The sequence below is a fragment of the Triturus cristatus genome, chromosome 8, assembly GCF_964204655.1.
Source record: "Triturus cristatus chromosome 8, aTriCri1.1, whole genome shotgun sequence".
NCBI lineage: Eukaryota > Metazoa > Chordata > Amphibia > Caudata > Salamandridae > Triturus > Triturus cristatus.
Window position 1 is genome coordinate 1,583,156,746 of NC_140591.1, and position 20,887 is coordinate 1,583,177,632.

General features: G+C 43.4%; 1 protein-coding gene across 9 annotated transcripts in view; it reads left to right on the forward strand.

Moving 5' to 3' along the window:
- LOC146806245 (uncharacterized) overlaps nt 1-20,887 on the forward strand; it is a 381,111-nt gene that overhangs the window by 198,196 nt on the left and 162,028 nt on the right. For all 9 annotated transcript variants that reach the window (XM_085623495.1, XM_085623494.1, XM_085623496.1 and 6 more), the window contains one exon: nt 10,799-11,413. In XM_085623495.1, coding sequence (XP_085479621.1) covers nt 10,799-11,413 — 615 coding nt within the window. The remainder of the gene's footprint in view (nt 1-10,798; nt 11,414-20,887) is intronic.

Below are 20,887 nucleotides of genomic sequence, written 5' to 3' on the forward strand. Positions count from 1 at the left end.
AGAGTGAGTAGTAGAGAGAGAGAGTAGTAGAGAGTGAGTGGTAGAGAGTAGTAGATTGAGTAGTAGAGTGAGTAGTAGAGAGAGTAGTAGAGTGAGTAGTTGAGAGTGAGTAGTAGAGAGTAGTAGAGAGTGGTAGAGAGTAGTAGAGAGTAGTAGAGAGTGAGTAGTAGAGAGTAGTAGAGAGTGAGTAGTAGAGAGTGAGTAGTAGAGAGTGAGTAGTAGAGAGGGAGTAGTAGAGAGTGAGTAGTAGTAGAGAGTGAGTAGTAGTAGAGAGGGAGTAGTAGAGAGGGAGTAGTAGAGAGTGAGTAGTAGAGAGTGAGTAGTAGAGAGTAGTAGAGAGTGAGTAGTAGAGTAGTAGAGAGTGAGTGGTAGAGAGTAGTAGAGAGTGAGTAGTAGAGAGTGAGTAGTAGAGAGTAGTAGAGTAGTAGAAAGTGAGTAGTAGAGAGTGAGTAGTTTAATTTAAAAGGAACACAATGAGGAGGTTCATTTTGCCATAGAAATTATGATTAGTGAGGAAAAAAGAAAAATTAGGGCACATTTTGAGTGACTTATCAAATCCTCTTCTATTTCATTAAAAAATTCTGACATGCAGACTGAAACATGCACTTTCAATACCAGCAGCAGACTTCCCTGGTGAGCAGTAGCTTTACTACAGTGATCTAATGAGCAACTAGAGTGCTACCATTCAGAATTTATGGAAAATGTGGGACACATCTGAATGCCTTCTTGATGGAATCAAAGTAAACAAGCATTGAAAATGCAATAGGTCTCGCCCTCGTTTAAGTTAAAGCAATTCTGTTTGTAATTAGGTGGCTTTTTAGCTTTGCTTGTATTAGAGTTTTTCAAACTTTCATGTACATACCATGCATATGTATGCATATATGTATATGTTTGCATGAATTTATATTTATATAGATATGCAGATTATATTTATATGTTTATATATTCACTGAAAAAACCATAGGTTTCACACACGTTATAGTTACGAATTAGCATTTAAAAAATCTTGCAAATTCACTTAAAAAACCATAGGTTTCACACATGTTATAGTTAGCTGGACATTTCACTCGTAAAAAACCAATGAAATTCCCCCGTTATAGTTAGTGCAGGTAACTATAACTCACGCGACCGCAATCCTCTGCTGATGACGTCAGATATTACATCACTGTATTTAGACACTTATTTACCCATGTCTTCTTCCATTAATCTTTAGCTATACATATATTACAAATATTTATTTTTCATAAAGACACATATGTCATCAGTGATGTAATATCTGACGTCATCAGCAGAGGATTGCGGTCGCGTGAGTTATAGTTGCCTGCACTAACTATAACGGGGAAATTTCATTGTTTTTTTACGAGTGAAATGTCCAGCTAACTATAACATGTGTGAAACCTATGGTTTTTTAAGTGAATATATATATATATATATATATATATATATATATATATATATATATATATATTATCTACTGGCGGTCGCCAGTAGATAGTTATAGTTAGGATTGTGTTTCCATAGGAAATCCGCAACATTCTATTTGGAATAACTTTTGCGCCGATTGACGAATCCTCGCGAAATTTTCAAAATAGGTGGGGCGCTCCGCTCCTTCCCTGAAAGTCTCGGGGGGATTCGTCAAGCGGGGGCTGAGAAAAAGGGGGGGGTCCCAAAACGCGTTTTCCCCATGCATTTTTCCATAGGACCTTTAGTCCAAGCTACAGCCCGAACGGCTGAACAGAATTACTTGAAATTTGGCAGAGAGGTAGTCCTCAGGTCAGGGATGTGCCTTTTGCAGGTCTGGTGTAAATCTGTTCAGTATTTCCTGAGAAAATAGCATTTAAAAGCATATATATATCTATAAGCGCGCACCGTGCGCGTACGGTAAAACTTACCGTACGCGCACGCTGCCGTGCGCGAGCACGATTCAGATTGGTTGTTAGATCTTAGTAAACATTCGAATCGGTCGAAACCAGGAAGTGTCGGCCGCCATTTTGTCTCTCGCAGTCTGAGGGGGTGAAAAACAAAAGTGGAGAACGTGAAAAGGGGGCAGGGTGGACAGTTCCTGACCCCCTAGCCTTTGTCAGGGGGTCCCAGAAGGACCCCCAAGGGCCAAAATGTATTTTAATTTTTTTATGAAAAATCGCGGAGTACGCGTAGCGTGTGCGTACGGTAGAAACGGAACAATTCCTAGAACTGCGTAACGTGGGCGCGCGGTGCGCGAAGCGCACCGCGTGCCCACAGTGCGCGCACCGTGCGCGTACGGTGTGCGCACGGTGAAAAACCTTAAAAAAAAAATTAAATAAATACATAACTTAGCATTTAAAAAACTGTACAAATTCACTGAAAAAACCATAGGTTTCACACACGTTATAGTTAGGAATTAGCATTTAAAAAACCTTGCAAATTCACTTAAAAAACCATAGAATTCACACATGTTATAGTTAGCTGGACATTTCACTCGTGAAAAACCATTGAAATTCACCCGTTATAGTTAGTGCAGGCAACTATAACTCACGCGACCGCAATCCTCTGCTGATGACGTCAGATATTACATCACTGATGACATATGTGTCTTTCTGAAAATAAAATATTTGTAATATATGTATAGCTAAAAATTAATGGAAGAAGACATGGGTAAATAAGTGTCTAAATACAGTGATGAAATATCTGACGTCATCAGCAGAGGATTGCGGTCGCGTGAGTTATAGTTGCCTGCACTAACTATAACGGGGGAATTTCAATGGTTTTTCACGAGTGAAATGTCCAGCTAACTATAACATGTGTGAAACCTATGGTTTTTTAAGTGAATATATATATATTCACTGAAAAAACCATAGGTTTCACACATGTTATAGTTAGCGGAAATTTTACTGATAAAAAACCAATGAAATTCCCCCGTTATAGTTAGTGCAGGCAACTATAACTCACGCGACCGCAATCCTCTGCTGATGCTAATACTGTATTTAGACACTTATTTGCCCATGTCTTCTTCCATAAATTTTTAGCTATACATATATTACAAATATTTTTTTTTCATAAAGACACATATGTCATCAGCAGAAGATTGCGGTCGCGTGAGTTATAGTTGCCTGCACTAACTATAACGGGGGAATTTCATTGGTTTTTTATCAGTAAAATTTCCGCTAACTATAACATGTGTGAAACCTATGGTTTTTTCAGTGAATTTGCAAGGTTTTTTAAATGCTAATTCCTAACTATAACGTGTGTGAAACCTATGGTTTTTTCAGTGAATTTGTACGTTTTTTTAAATGCTAAGTTACTTTACGCCATTCGTGGCGTGCGCGCCCACTTAACGCAGTTCGTTCCGTGCGCGCACAGAGAGCAGGCGGTGCGCTTCGCGCACCGCGCGCCCACTTTACGCAGTTAGTGCCGTGCACGCACGGTGGGCACGCGGTGCGCTACGCGCACCGCGTGCCCACGTTACGCTAGATGGGCCATGTACGCACGATGCGCTTCGCGCACCGTGCGCACATGGAGGACATATGATGCACTTCGTTTTGAAAGGTAATATTTTAATTTTTCGCACCTGTTAGAAGCCATGCAGAAATGGTGCCCTTCGGGCACCATTTGCACACGGGGTGGGGAGAGTGTGGATAATTTTTTTTTTTTTATTATTTTTTTACCGTACGCGTACGGTAAGCGTAATCGGCGAAATTAGCGAAAAAATAAAAATTCCGTTTTTGGCCTTGGGGGATCTTTGGGGACTCCCTCAACATGGCTAGGTGTTTTGGAGCTGTCCAAACAGCCCCTTTACATGTTTTTGTGCTTTGTATTTTAATCCACACTCTCAGTGCGAGAGAGAAAATGGCGGCCGCCGCTTCCTGGTTTCGGCCGATTCGAATGTTTACTAAGATCTAAGAGCCAATCAGAATCGCGCTCGCGCACGCCACCGTACGCGTACGGTAAGCGTACCGTAAGCGCACCGTAAGCTGGCTCAGATATATATATTGATTTAAAGGCTATTTTCTCAGAATCTACTGAACAGATTTACACCAAACCTACAAAAGGCACTTCCTTGACCTGAGGACTACCTCTCTGCCAAATTTCTAGTAATTCTGTTCAGCCGTTCGGGCTGTAGCTGTGTCTAAAGGTCCTATGGAAAAATGCATGGGAAAAACGCGTTTTGGGACCCCCCTTTTATCTCAGCCCCTGCTTGACGAATCCCCCCGAGACTTTCAGGGTAGGAGCGGAGCGTAGCGCCCCACCTATTTTGAAGAATTCGCGAGGATTCGTCGACCGGCGCCAAAGTTATTCAAAATAGAATGTTGCGGATTTCCTATGGAAACGTGGTCCTAACTATAACTATCTACTGGCGACCGCCAGTAGGTAATGTACATATATATATATATATATATATATATCCCACTTATACTGCAACACCTCTTTAACCTTTGTGTTTTTTAGTGAATAAAAATATATGTGTGTGCGTATATATATTATTCAAGTTTATTAAAAAAGAACATCCACTAGTACCTTATATATATATTTCATCCCAAAAGTTCATAAAAACTTGACTGTCCCTCCGGGTCGACCCATTATTGCAGCCTGTGACGGCCCCCTTGAGAATCTCTCACGGTATATTGATTATTTTTTGCAAGAACATATGAAAAAGCTAAATTCATACATCCAGAACACAGGAGATTTCCTCAAAAAGATCGATAACTTAATTTGGAGAGAGGATTATCTGCTAGTAACATTGGATGTATGTTCTTTATATACCTGTATCAGACACAAAGATGGACTTAGAGCAGTTGAATTTTATTTGAGTACTAGACAAATGGTATATGCTGACCACACAAGAATGCTATTGAACATGTTATCCTTTTGCTTAGAAAACAATTTTTTTCTGTTTAACGGTCAGTTCTATCAACAGATACGAGGGGTAGCGATGGGGGCCAGCTTCTCCCCCAGCTATGCCTGTTTGTTCATGGGCTGGTGGGAGGAGCTGGTGGTCAGACGCCAATACAAACATGTCTTTACTCAGAATGTGGTCTCTTGGTTCTGCTACATTGATGATCTTTTTATTATATGGCAAGGATCGAAGGAAAGTGTAATGAATTTTGTCAAGGATATTAACTGTAATGATCTTAATCTCTCTTTTACTTCTAACATTAGTGAGGACTCAGTGACATTTTTAGATGTACAGGTTTCAGTATTTAACAACATTTTAACTACTACCCTTTTTAGAAAACCCACGGCAGGCAATACACTACTCCATGCTACCAGTTCACATCCCCCGCATCTAATAAGGAGTATACCCTATGGGGAGATGCTCCACATCCGCCGCATATGTAGTAATCCTGAGGATGCGGAACAAAAACAGAAGGAAAGCATGATAAGGTTTTTAGCCAGAGGGTATAGCTATGAAGTAGTGGAGGCTGCTAAAAAAAAGGCCCAGTCAAAACCTAGGGAGGAACTTCTAGAATATAGAAAAAAAGAGGTTTCAGATCCTAACAGTGAGCCTGTGCGTCTTATCTTAACATATTCCAAACAAGAAAAAGAATTGAGGAACATCATGAGAAAAAATTGGCATTTGATACGGGAAGATCCAGTGATTGGTTGCCTTATGCCCTCAAACCCACCAATTAGCTTCCGTAAATCTAGAAGCATGGGGAATATGTTAACTGACAATAGCCAAGAGAGCTTTAAAAAGCAAACATGGTTACCAACAAGAAAAGGCTTTTTTAAATGCTCATCCTGCAAGGCCTGCCAGTTTGGTACAAACACAAAGACATATTGCACAGCATTCTCTGAAACACAAAGGGAAATCAAACAACATCTTACGTGTAAAATGGATCACTGTGTTTATGTCTTGCAGTGTGACTGCCCTTTAAAATATGTAGGTAGCACCAAGCTGGCAGTGCATAAGCGCATTCTGCAGCACATAAGAGCTAGTGTCAATAAAGATCAGAATTACCCTGTAGCTAGACACTTTGAAAAAGTACATAAAAGTAACCCCAAATGCCTCAGGTATTTTGCCATTGAATCAGTTCCCCAGAAGCGAAGGGGTGGCAATAGAGAGGCTATCTTACGCCGTTTGGAAACTCAGTATATATTGGAGTTTGATTCCAAATGGCCAGGGGGTCTAAATGCTACAGAGGATCTTCATACCTTTCTATGATCTAACTCAAATTGCCTGGCATTATATAGTAGCTGTTGGGTATATCTTTTCATAGGAATGAAATATCTGTATTTGTTGGCTTTTGGGCTTGTATATTATTATTGTTTTTAATGATTGGTTTTAAGGATACTGTAGGGTAGTTTTTTATTTACCTAGTGTCTTTTTTATTGATCATTTTAAATATGTCACAAGTCCTATTTTGCTTATTATCTTAAATGTCTCTCTTTGCACTTTAAACCCTGATTTAGCCAGTATGCATATACTTCAAATGTCAACACAGGGGAAATATTCTGCAATGTTTTTCAAACTTGGTCAGCAACATTTTAAGCATCATCTGCTGTCTTTTGTACATTGGTGTCTCCTGCCTCAGCTCACAATGATTGCCTCATTTGCACCTCTAAGCATCAGTCACTTTATGTCCACCTAGTACTGTTGCACTTATGCACTTTAATAGAATAATTATTGTTAAGTATAGTGTTGGACACCTGTCGAAGTGTATATAATTTAATTTTTGTTTTTAATTCTTAAACACGGTAAGGTGAGCACAATATTAATAGTTAGAAGATGTGGAATGAATTTTCAATTGTTAAAAACAACTAATAAGGGGATATGTTTAGAAATATCAAAGTATATAAATATAGGCATTCGGGCCTTTAATTTTCTAAATATATATTTGGATATTAGTTATGCATTATGCAAAAATGAATATGTACAAATGCAAATATTTTATATTATGTGATTACCAGTATTTTCTCCATGTCTACTGAAAATTCAATTAGCACTTGCACTTTAAATAACGGGTTTGTCAATGCGTGTGGTCAGGTGATTAAGGCCGCTTGGACGGCCGAAACGCGTCTGGACATCACTAAGGGAAATAAATAAAACTGTTTGGTATCGCAAGAGGTCTGTGCCCGTGATTTCCTCAAAAGGGAAAAGAATTGCGATTTGCTTCATATTATATTATAGTAGTATATAAATTATATATATATACACTACGTAATTTCACCGTAATATCATACAATTATGCAAAAGCAAATTTCGTACACCCTTAAACGCCATTAAAAATGATAGGGATGGTAGCACTTTACACAATCTCTTTCTTTACATTCTTGCTCCATCTCTGCTCCTCTCCTCTTTATCTTCTCCCTCTTTGATCACTTTCCACTACCTTCCCCCTCCCTCCATACCTTGTTTCTCTTTCTCTCTTGAACCCTCCCTTGCCTGCTAGCATTAACCTCGGGAAGCTGGGTGAAATGACAGAGGTACCAGAAGTTCTCTGAACTTTTAAAACTGGTCTCCCAGACCTCCAGTTCACCAGGAAAATGCCCTGTGGAATAAAAGGCCTGTACGGCCCTGATTGGTGTAGTTGGAGAAGCACCTGGACTGATCTCTTTCTGGATCCCCAGGGTGATCAGGGCCCTCGGGGACAGATAACCAAAGAGTGCAGTGGCACTCATATCATCATCAATTGTATCAAATTCCAGGGTGATGGGGGACCCCACTAGAAGGAGGAATTGTGAGGAGAAGAGCTCCATTCACGCCCCTCCATCCTTCAAATGTATGTCCTTCTTACACAGACCCCTGAGGCTGTGGCCCTCCCAGGGGTTAAGGAAACTTCACTAATGGATTGATACACCTCCCCTGCTGGTCCCCCAGGTGGCTGATATTTTTTTGCCTTTTTCTCAGCTCCCCCAGTCAGCAGTTATGGGTGCATTAGGTGTACTTTTGTTCCTGGTTGCCCACTAGCCACCAGAAAGGGGTCTCTTGAGGCCTTCCCCACATGGCTCTGGGGATCAGAGTGTGCCCACACTGCTCCTTTTGTAGCTTTTCATTTTTTTTCTTCAGGAGTCCCGAAATGGCTGCCACAAGACATTCTCCTTGATGTGGTCAGCCAGATTGGCTATTCCCATCCACTTCTAACTGTCCAATCTGAACATATCTGGACACCAACAATCCAGATAACCATTACTTTTTATGAACATTAACTCCCTCATGAACACCTTTTAAAATGTTGAACACATTTACACCAAATGACAAAAAGCATGCTTTCTCAGTAAAGTTCAATTTTTTTGCCAACTGTGGTATAATTGTGTTCAGTTGTGTTTTCGGTAAACATACTTTCCAGTGGGAATGAAAATGGCAAATCAAACTTTTGGACCCCACTCCCCTTTTTCCTAGCCCCCGATTGATGAATTGACCCAAGACTTTCCATAGAGCTGAAGTGAATTAACTTTATGGGAAAGTTTTGTGCAGATTTGTCAAACAGCACCAAAGTTATAAACGAAACAAAAAATGCATTTCCAGTGCATGGTACACAGTGGTGAGCACCTCACAGAGCTATGCTCGCCTGCAAACAAAAGCGGCACAAGCACGAACTCCAGGTTCTTTGAGCAAGGCTGACAATGGGATTTTGCCCTTGCCCCCTTTGTTCAGGACACTAACAGTGCTTTTCTAACATTTTTCTGGCTATAGAACTTCATGATAAGAGCCCCAGTAATCCACGTGGGCTCAAAGCCAGTGAAATGTCTCTGTGAAACACCAAGGGAAAATAGAATAAAGATGTGGGAATCAGTTCCTGCCTATTGTTCCCTACAAACATGTAATCATTAGCATGTAGGTCTCCAACCCACCCAAAATTACAGACACCTGCAGCAGCAGTAACAGATGAGGGATCCCAGGATGAAACACTGCATACTAAGCTCTTAGCCTCACTAGTTGTACCTGGACCTTCTTCAGTGATTGGTTCACCCTGTTTGAAGACTATCATGGCGATCTGACGTAATACAATGTTCGGTATTACATCCAGATATCCTTGAACCTCACACTTTGAGTTTCGCAATATGGGCTGCTAGATCTGCCACCAGATATTACGTAGCTCCCAGAAGGATGGCAAGAGATCATCAACGAGATTGTTATATCTTGTAATGTAAGAGACTCTTAGAAATGGGCTATTCAGTGGGAATTTCACGCACTGGGTTACCAGAAAAAAACGTTACTTATTTATCTTCATGTCTTCTGTAGCTTGCATGTTCAGGCCTTCAATATTCTTGTTCAGTGCATTTGTTTGCTATTGGGACTTAATGGAAAAATCCTTTGCAATGTTTTGCACCTCTTGCTGAAGGATTTCTCAGAAAGTTTTCTTAAGTTCTTTCCATTCATCAGGAAACCTATCTATGGTCACCAAAAATTAACATTTCTACCTTTCTTAGGTCATATAAATCTGCTTTCCAAATAGCTATTATGTTTACTAGAAATATTAATAAAAGGCAGACTTTCTCCAGTGAGGATCATTTTCATGGTTTTCCACAGAGATAAGATTTTTTAACATTTTCTGATTGAATTCCATTTAATGGGTTTCTTAATGTGCCTGTTTTTTTCTCAAGTTATTGCTGCTGAACCGTGTTTGCAATGTTGGATATTGGCCAAACTTCAACATATAATCTAGAGAGGACTAAGAATGCAAGAAAAGCAATGCATCTTTCCAATGCTATATCAGGAGTGAAAGCTCTAATTTGTAATCCGTCTTAGGCTATATTGATTACCTTTTGGATAAGTACTCCTTAAGTTGCTCAGAGGTAATTACCAAGTAAACTTAGAGTTAAATCAGCGTAAGGAATGGTGGCTATAAAAGCTTTGCTTATGCTTGGATGGTAAAACTTTTACGTGATGGTTGATTCACATATTCACGTACTATTATTTTATTGAGTTTGCTGCTAAGCTAGATTTATAGTTGGCGCAGGCTGACTTGAAGAGCCTATTTTGTTAGCATTTGTTTGCCCCTGCTATTCCACGTTAAAGGTTATCATACGATGAGGATCCCATAACACCTATAACAGGAGTACATGTAACAGTAATCCCCGTGGTTGTCCTCCTTGAGATAGTCAATTTTAGGGGTAGGTCCAAAATGTATGTCTTTGGGGAGTGATTTGAAGAACTTAGTTAGACCTGGTTGCGGTCAGAAAGAAATAAAACAATCCTGATAATAGTTAGACCTTTGCTCCCAAACTCTTGCTTTTAATGATTTAAGATGATGTAATTTACTATGTCAAAGAATGCCTAGCATTCCTGTAGTAGGACTGCAGCCATATCACTGCATCCAATGGTGCAGGCACCAAATTAGAAGTCCTGCACAACGTCAGACTTGGAAAAGAACAAGGCTTAAACTTATTAATAACTTGTCTGCCCAGTACCAGCATCAATGTAGGGAAACAGGTGCCTTTTACTATTTTATAGCTAGTTATTGGCTCCTAAATCACCAATTGGAAAATACTTTCTCCAGGTCAAGATAGTTTAGTATCAGTGTCAGGCAGTTAAACTCCTAGTCGGGATGGTTAAAGTAATGATGGTCCCAATTGATATGTCCCAGCTCAAACGTCATGCCAAAAGGATCACCTTCAAGTAGCTGCAACCTGTGCTAGGGGGGTAGTTCCCTCCTGCAAATCACACTCTGGGATGGAAATCTTTTGCTGAATCCACGCTTATTGTTGCAGTTAAGTAGATTTTTCTCTACTCTGGATAAAAAGCTTGATGCTAGGTTACATAAGTCTATCTTTAAGTATACTGGATATCGAGAACCTCGTGCTAACAGTGATTTAAGCTTGTTTTGTTTCTCTTTATCAACACTTCGGTAATTCAGCCTTGTTGTAATTCTGACAGGTGACCGGTTTAACGGAGGAGAGGTGCACTCTGAAGAAAGTCCTGAGAAGTTGGAGAAGCTTGGTGTGGCATCTAGGGATATCACGCATGTTATCCCTTGCATGGCGGAGGAGCAAAAGAGTCTTCATGATTCTGAAAGCCAAGAAAAAGATGAATCTTTTTGTGGAAGGAATGACGTTGAGAGCCAAACAACTCATTCTGAACAACTGACAATCCATACAAGAATAAAACCATACACTGCTGTTGAGCCCTCCCATAACATGTATGGCTACAAAATAGTTAACCCTTTAGTCTGTGGAAGCTCTACAGATTTTGTCAGGTACAATACTCACTTGATTGACCAGGAGCAACTTTACAAGGAAAAGAAAAATCATGCATCATCATTAATCTTCAAAGATTCTGGAGAAAGCTTCCACAAGAACTTGCAGATGGTCAATCACGAAAAATCTTTCAGACAGGATTTACAAGAGTTGAGAGATTTTAGGGAAGTGTGCAGTCGTGATCGTGATGTTCACAAGACTTTTCATGCAGGGGAGCGGCTTCTTACAGGTTCTGACTGTGGGCATGGCTTTATGACACACCAGGGTCTGACAGAGCACCAGACTTGCCATGCAGGTAGGAATGCAGTCCATTCTTGTCGTCGCATGTATGCAAAAGTGTAACCTCAACTTAAAGGCACTAACCCCTATGAGGAGCATGTCTGAGCACACAAAAGCCTTAATTAATGCATGGCAGAGTTGCATTTTTGAAAGTTATTTTACTTCATCTGGAGGAAAAGAAAGAAAAGTTGTTGGGGGGGAAAAAGTCGCAATTAAAGTTTGATTTGTAATCCTTTTCTTCAGCTGCCCTTCTTTGACTTTGTACCAAGCATGACCTCTTCTGTAAGGGTTGTATTTGTGACAATGGGCTAATCCTAACACATCTCAATGGAGGCCACAGTTTGATCTGTAACCTCAGCATACATTTCTCACTTGAGCTTGTTTAGTACCTTAAGACTACTTGCTGGTTTCCGGCAGTGGTACACCATTCTAGGTTTCCTTCCTGCATTTGCGCCAACAGCATTACGTATGCAATCAGCATATTCTTTCCTTCTGAAACAGTGATATGTAAACCCAAGCCCTTACAGGACCATTCTGTTTGTTTTATATTTCTTTATTAATTTCAAGACAAACACACAACAAACAGAGGTGGCGTGTGCTTCATTTCCTTTGCTACAAAATCCGTCACACAGAAGTCTAATATGAGCACAAATAAAAGTAATATAGAACACAGGAAATAACAAACCATCCCCCCACCCCAATCCCTCCCCTTACCCTCCTTTTAAAGACTTAAAGCATGTACAAATGTCATTTTGAAGCTTACTCCCTGGTCCAACTCGTCCATCTCTGTGTGCCCCAAGGTGGCCCGTCTTCTAGAGGTCTGTTCTGTGGTGGGTCTGCCAAACGTAGCAGTCTTAAGTATCTGTCTGCCCCAAGATGGCCCGTCTTCTAGAGGTCTGTTCTGTGGTGGGTCTGCCAAACGTAGCAGTCTTAAGTATCTCTGTCTGCCCCAAGGTGGCACGTCTTCTAGAGGTCTGTTCTGTGGTGGGTCTGCCAAACGTAGCAGTCTTAAGTATCTCTGTCTGCCCCAAGGTGGCCCGTCTTCTAGAGGTCTGTTCTGTGGTGGGTCTGCCAAACGTAGCAGTCTTAAGTATCTCTGTCTGCTCCAATGTGGCCCGCCTTCTAGAGGTCTGTTCTGTGGTTGGTCTGCCAAACGTAGCAGTCTTAAGTATCTCTGTGTGCCCTAAGGTGGCCCGTCTTCTAGAGGTCTGTTCTGTGGTGAGTCTGCCAAGCATAGCAGTCTTAAGTATCTCTGTGTGCCCCAAGGTGGCCCGTCTTCTAGAGGTCTGTTCTATGGTGGGTCTGCCAAACGTAGCAGTCTTAAGTATCTCTGTGTGCCCCAAGGTGGCCCGTCTTCTAGAGGTCTGTTCTGTGGTGGGTCTGCCAAACGTAGCAGTCTTAAGTATTTTGGGCAAGTGAGTTCCTTAAATTGAAACGTCAATAGTGATAGACAGAGCCCCCAGAGATCATGAAAAGAGGCCCCGGGGTTGGCAAGTGAGAGAGAGATTTTTCCAGCCCAAGTATCCCCCACGACCTGTGCAGCCATCCGACTTAGGTAGGAATTGTTGTCTTCCCCCACTAAGAAAGGATGTTTTGGATGGCTGCTCCCAATGCTAATTAATGCCATTTGTTTGCCCCTCCTTGATCTAAGTGGGAAAGTAATAGGATTGGGCAGGCCTAAAAGGGCATTGAAATGGGTATCAATGTCATCTAATACCTGTTGCCAGTAATTAGATAACTGGGGGCACTCCCATAGTATGTGGGTCAGGGTACCTAGGGATCCACATGCTCTCCAGCAAAACGGGCTGTGTGCCGGATTACCTCTGTGAAGCCGTTGGGGTGTGAGGTACCAATATGTTACTATTTTCGTCGCAGTTTCTATAGACCATTCTGTTTTTAAAGACCGAGGCCCTGATTTAGATTTCTGCGGACGGGTTACTCTGTCACAAACATGGTGGATTTCCTGTCCGGCATATTACAAGTACATTAAATCCAGTGGTACTTGTAATACAGTGGACAGGCTATTCCTAATGCTTGTGACAGAGTAACCCGTCTGCCGGATTCAAAATCAGACCCTTAATCCAGCGTCTTTTACTTCGAAGCTTTTGCTCTAATGATGCCTTATGGTACATCTTTCTGTACTATGAGGTGTCTTTTACCCCTTATGTGTTGCCATATTTTTAGGGTTTCAAAGTGTCTTATTGAGGGTATATTTTGAAAGGATATGTTGCTTTGCAGGGGGCAACAAGGTAAGGATGCACATGCTCCTGTGAGAGTGGTAGGTTGTGGAAGGGTGCCCTATTTCATTCATAGCCAGAGGTTACACATGCTTTCACCAAGATGAGTAACTGTGCAAATGGGACTGGCCGCGTGTGCTTCTAGGCTGGGCAATACTCTTTCACAAGAAGACGGATGGGAAGATTGTGTGGTCTGATCACTCCATGAAACTCACTTCTCATTCCTTTGCCTTGGGGCTGGGTGATAGGGATAAAGATAGAATAGGCAGTCTAGTCTGGATGGATTAAAAGTGCAGAGGATTGAGAGAGCAGTAAATGTCCATGTCATGCCAGGTTCATGTAACACTTCTAATAAAACTGTGTAACCCCCAACCCTAACACCTGAAGCTACAGTTCTACCCTGCTCAGCATCCTGTCATATGAATCCTACCACCTGTCTCTAGTGGGACCCTCTAATGCATGGAATATATTCTAACATTAACCCAGGAGCACTCTTGCACACACACCTGGACTTCTCCTGATGTGACACACCCACAAAGAGCAATGCAGCAGACTCACACCACAACAGGCAATGGAGCTGCAAAGCGGGAGAAAGAGTGAGTGAGAAACACCCCATGAAGATAGAGTTGATAGAGAGGAGGGCAGTATGTTATGAAGTACATGTGCACCTCTCTCATAAACTTCATAGAACTCACATACAAATCCTCATTCCCATAATAAATAATGCACACAGAAGCAAATATTGTCTGTGTCAGCAACCATTTATCTTGGCGGAACGCAACGCTTTGCCCAGCTCCTCCCACCATATGCACAGATTTCCATCCATCCCAAAATAAAATGTGGGTGTGGGGATAATGTGAGAGAGCGTAGGTGAGTGTGTGAGAGCAGTAGTGAGCATTAGTGGAAAGAATGTGTGATTTGATTGTCACAGCTCACACTGATCTTTCCCATTCAAAAAAGTCTTCCTCCAGCACTGAGCAGATCTGCTTGGCAGCATAACACCATACCTATGTCAAATGAGGCAAGCTTACAAAGGAGGTAGCGCTCTGAAAGGGTCATCTATCTGACCTTGACACTAGCTAAAAACTGTCTGGGCTTGCTACTTCACTGCTGGCTCTCCATGGCCCTCTCTGCGTCCACTCAGCTGAAGAGGTCAGAGGTTTACATTTCTGAAGGAGAATGATGTGGTGCGCAGTGCACGTCGTTTGCGCCAGCGAGCAGCAAGACCACTCCAAGAGGCCATAGTTGAAAAACCAACCGACCTCTAATGTGTAAACATCTGGCACACATTATAATGATAGGATGCAAAACACAAGCCATTTTGTTCTGCACCCTATGACTCTTCCACTCTCACCTACTTCAGATTGTCTCAGATGTATTGTCAGTCTCTGTGGTTGTCACTCTTCTCATACTATACTTGTCTCTACTCGACACTTTTTGAAGACTTGTTCTATTTACACATACACATGTGCAACTTTGTCATAATGCAAAAGTAAGTCTTAATTGTAGAGGCTTTCGTACTTCTGTGATCTCAGCTCATATTACTCACCAAAACACCTCTACACATTCTCCTGCAGATTACTTTTCAGGCTTTCTGTGTTTTACTTCCTGGCGACAAGTTGCTACTTGGCATACCTCTATCTGGCATAATTATGCCATTCATGCCTCTAGTCTGCCCACACACACACCTGCCTATGTGCGCTGTCTATTCAATCTTCCCTCACCAAACTGACCTCAGAAATCTTTTCTTAATTGTTTTTTGTGAATATATATTTTTATTGACATTTTCTTTAAAAAAAACAATACAGTCGGTACAGTCTGATAAGTGCAATATAATGCAATTGGTGTACAGATCATGTTTCCTTCTGAGTTGCATTGCAAGCCAGCAAATCAACATGCAATACTGTAGTCTAAGCATGCGAGCCATCCGTGTGCAGGTAACATAAAAAAAGACAGCGGGTACAATATTCGAGGTGGCAAGGATCATTACACTCTTGCGGTTGTGCATTGCAAACATATAAGTCAATATACCCCCTATAAGAGAAAACGGAAAAGAACAAAGAAACCTGGAACAATGAAAAATAAATTCACTCATTCAGGGTGTTGAGAATAGTACAACACAAGTGTCACGAGGCCCTGGGGGAAGCAGCGGGTTGTGGGGGGGGGGGGGGAATCAGAGCAGTATATGAGAGTAGAAAGGGGCGCGGAATGCACTAATGGGTAATAGGTGAGTGTTGTGGTCGGAATCCCTTCACTGAAATTCTTCCAAAGGGCGTCCCATGCCACTGAGATTGGGTGTTTGCGGAGTCCCTTTACGATAGCATCTGTGTGCAATGTTAGGAAGAGGAATGATTGGTGGTGGAGTCTTGGTAAGTGGGTGTAATGAGTGAAATACATGCTCCAGTTTCCAAGAGGGGAGTAATGTGGCTGTGCCAGCAAGATTCATGCCCGCAAACCAGCGTGATACCCAATGAAGCTGTGAAGCCAGGTAATAGTGTTCAAAATTGGGGACGTTGAGTTCACCACTCTCTATCGGAAGGCAAAGTTTAAGCAGTGCTATCCTGTGGCGTGTGTTATGCTAAATAAGGTTGTGTATCTTATGTTCCAGGGAGCGGAAAAAGGGCCGGTGTATGAAAAGAGGGAGGTTGGAGAAGTAATAAAGCAGCCGCGGCAGGACCACCATTATGGTTAGTGCCACATGCCCTGCCACTGATAGTGGTAGGTGCAAAAACAACAGTTGATGGACAGAATGCAGAACAATGTCATACATTCACCCCAGTACAGAGATCTGGGCCTAAATCCATCGTTTTTTTGCTAACCATGCCGTTCCAGTTTGAACCCAGCCATATGCAAATCAGTCTTGACCCTGTGCCTCATGGGAACAGTCCAGCCCGAACTGCCAAGCCAGGTCCTCCCTAGACTGGAAACAAGCATCCTAGGACCGGTTTCGGGGTTTCACCCCTCTTCAGCCAGGATAGCTTGATTCCAGTGGCATGGAGAGCACGGGACCCACGTCTGGGCATACCCTTCCCACTCAGGGTGACAAATGCAAAAGCAACAGTTGATGGACAGAATGCAGAACAATGTCATACATTCACCCCAGTACAGAGATCTGGGCCTAAATCAGAGGAGTGAAACCCCGAAACCGGTCCTAGGATGCATATTTCCGGTCCAGGGAGGACCTGGCTTGGCAGTTGGGGCTGGACTGTTCCCATGAGACACAGGGTCAAGACTGATTTGCACATGGCCAGGCCTAAACTGAGGTGGCATGGTGAACAAAAGAATGATGGATTTAACCCAGATCTCTTGACTGGGGGTGAATGTTTTGATTTGTTCTGCATTCCGACCATCAATTGTGTATCTTTTACTGATAGTGGTAGGGACTGGCCAGAAGGACATCTGAGCACGTATTGTAGAGACCACACAAACTAGATTGCTCTCCAGAAGGTCTTCTGGTTAATGATACATACGGATCCCCAAGTAACGAATTGTCGCAGTCTAACATTCAACTTCAGTCATATGATTTGGAGTATGTGTATTAAAGGGGAAGAGGTACGACTTGGTCCAGCTAACCTCAAGTCCAGAGACGGCAGCAAAATCTGTGAGCAGATTCACGATAGTGGGGGGGGGAGAATTGCTCTAACATCTCTGAGGTAGAGGAGCATGTCGTACTTGTAAAGCGAGACTGAATGTGTATCATCTCCCAGTGGGATCCCCCAGTGTTGACCCTGGGTACGCAGGTGGTGTGCCAGGGGTTCAAGTGCCAGAGAGAATAGAAGAGGAGATAATGAACCACCTTGGCGAGTCCCTCATTGTATAGCAAGAGGGCTTGATATGTGGCAACTAATTTGTACCCTAGCTGTGGGGTTAGTGTACAAGTGTTTGACCAGTCTGAGGAAGCGGGTGCCAAAGCCGTATCTATGTAGCACTTCAAATAACAAGCATTTGCAATGCATTAGGTCTCACATTTGCGAGAGTTTAAGCTATTGGCTTTGTAAATGACAACGCCTTTTATTTATCTGTTTTGCTAATTAACACATAATTAAAAGGCATTGTCATTTACAATGCCAATAACTCAAACTCTTGTAAATGCGAGACATATTCAAAGAAGCGGCCACCGTTGTCCTGGGCTGCTCTGAAAGTGAAAGCGCGCATGGCGCGCTGAATGTTTCAGGAAAGCATGTGGTGCCTGCAGTAGGAGGAACTCATTAAAGAAAATAGTGCTTACAGACTAAACAAGCATTGAAAATGCAATAGGTCTCGCCTTTGATTAAGTTAAATCCATTTGCTTTGCTAATGGTATTGTGTAGCACAGCAAATGGCTTTAACTTAATAAAAGGCGAGACCTATTGCATTTTTAAGGCTTGTTCTAAAGACGGGAACAATAAGTACTGGCAGGTGCCGAACAACAGAACCCCTCACCAGCCCTCCCAACACCCCATCCCACCCCCTCCGCTCACTCACAACCGACCTCAATCCTGGCCACCGCCAGCCCTTTCTTTTCCGTCACTGGGGCAATCACACGGCCCTGGCAATGCACCTCAACCCTGCCCTCAGCCCCTCAATCCTCCTACCCACAACCAACCTCATTGCCCCCACCCCCAAAACTCTACCACCCGACCTAACAAACACAACTGCAGTTGTACTGGCCTCCAGCAGACCCTCCTATTTCAACCCTGCCTAGTCAGAATCGGCCTTTGCCAGGATAGTGCCCTGGCCGGAAAGAAATTTGTCGCCCTCTCTGTTTGTGGATAAAATGAGTCCCTGACTGTCTACCCGAGAATTGTGACTGGCCTCTGAACCCAAATATCTCAGAACCTCGCCCAGCTCACCTGAATCACTCATAGATTAGCTCCACGCGCTGGTGCCAAGTTTTTTGTTGAAGGGGCGGGGATAAAAGTCTATGGAAGCAAGGGGTGAAGGGGGTGGGAAGACAAGAAAGGTGGTGGAGGGTGGGAGTGGGTGTTAAAAACAGAACTTTCACCACTGGGGCCAGGTGACAGCGTCTCTGCTGTCTGTATGACCTGCATGGAGACAGTTACTTACGCCCCCTCTGAAGATTGGCGCCTTGGGCCCAGCTCGCCCATGACAAAAGCCGGTCCTAGGAACCCTGCACCGCAATGCTGCCCAAAGCAACCTCCTCCCCCACCGGCCACTACTCATAAACACAACCGTAATCCAGGCCTCCAGCAGACCCTTCTATTCCAGGACTGGGTCCCGCACACTTCCCTGCCATTCACCCCCCCAACCCTGTCCAGCCGCTCTCTTTGCTATTTCAGAACTAGAGCCAAAGCCGCACAATGCCGCCCTGCAGCGCGCGCTGCTGTTCCAGTACTGTACGGGGACTCGCAGGGCTCAGTCGGTGCGCCTCGAGCCCCGCCGGCAGCACCTGGGCAATCATTGCAGCTCTCTGCAAACGAAACACCAGTCTGACCCCGAGCGAATGACGTAATTGATTGTGTCACCGGGGAGGCATGTCTGTAAGAGATGACACAAAGGAGATCTCGCCCCCACGGCTGCTTTCCTGAACTGCTGCATAATTCCAGTAACCCAGAACATAACATATTTGGGTGTAAGATTTACTGATGACATTGGATCCCTGGTAAATTGAAGTGTACAGGGTGAAAAAGCCAGGGATGATGACTCGACAGCAACAAATGTATTTTATGCAGAGGAAGGCTAGTGCACAATAGCTCCCCCGTTCTGTTGATCTTGTTTCCTTCCTCTCTCCTCAGCTATCTTTCTCTTCTCCTCGTCTTCTCAGTATGAATCCGCCTCGCGCCTTTCTTGAGGTATCTTATTTCTTATACCTTTTTCCTTCCTCCCTCTTTTGCCTCTTCTCCCCCCCATCTGTGAGACTTTCCTTGAGCCCTTGCGTCTCTTCTGTCTTCTCTTCTTCCCTCGAACGGAAGTTTCCTCCCTTTCTTTATCCCTTTTATTGTTCACGTGACCCTGCTTCACCCATCTTCTTCCCTATCACCCTCTTCTATTTCCCTCTCACCCTCTTCTATTTCCCTCTCTCCTTCCACCTTCCTTCGCCTCCTCCCTGACTCCCTCGCATCCTGTAACTTCTTTCCTCCACCCCCTCCCCCCCGTCTTCCCACCTCTCCAGGTAGGTGGAGGCCTTCATTCGAATATCTGGTATTGTGATATCCGCTCCCTTGGGGGCTGTAATACGCCCTCTGTTCTAATACATGCACCGGTGTCTTCCGTTTCAGTTTAGCTGCGGTGTGGGCTGATTGTGGGATCTATTCAGTGACTGAGGCTGTTTATATCACTCTGTATGCACGGCTATAATTTTTATTTATTTATTTATTTGCAGTTTTATTTCGCAGCGAACTTGACCTGAAGGTATTGGAGCGATTTATATGAGCACCAGTTACGTTACACAATGACACATTCATCTGCCGTAGGCACGGGGAGATGAAGAGATTTGCCCAGAATCACAGGGTGTTGAGCCGACGCCGGGACTCAAACCTGGTTCCACACCTCCAAAGTCGGCAGCTCTGGCCATTAGGACGAAAATGACGGGGGAGGAAGGGGGGACAACTACATAAAAAGCTACTTTCGGATCTAATGAATTAGTGTTAAGAAAAGTCACATTTAAGGGGGGCGGTGAGACCTAATCCGACGGGTAACAGCGGTGACAAACACCGGGTACTTGAGTGAGTGCCGGGGTCCGTGGTGCCCCCCAGTGTGCAGCGGCTGTAGGAGTGGTGACAATGGGCACTCCAAGTTTAAGAGGGTGGTGAATCACGGAATAGTTCTGGGTGATTATAATTTTTTTATTGGGGTATTTGACATGCACTTAACTCCAATAACCTACATGGAAAGTGATTACGGCATGAGCGCATCCTATGTGCATGGGCGCGAGAACAGAAGCGTGTGGGATCCAGTTGACACCAGGTAGTGCGGTAAATGCACGCGTGCTGTAATGAAAACTGTGCAGCACGCTGTTAGTGCTGAGGGGAGGTCGTTGAATGGACATTCGCTGTTAAAAACAAGCTCTCGGCTTTGGCAAAGGCAGCCACTTCTTTATAATTGCATCGTGCTTTCCCGAAAGTGAAAGAGGATCTCTTGTCTTTATGGGGCCATGTGTTTAAACACATGGCCCGATAAAGATAAGAAACCTTTTACGCCAGAAGGAAAGCAGGAGAGCCCGTCCAAGTGGGCTGTCCCAAAAAGCCAAAGGGAGGCAACATACAAAGCTCTTTCCCAATGGCTGGCGACCATTTAGCATAAACGGTGACACC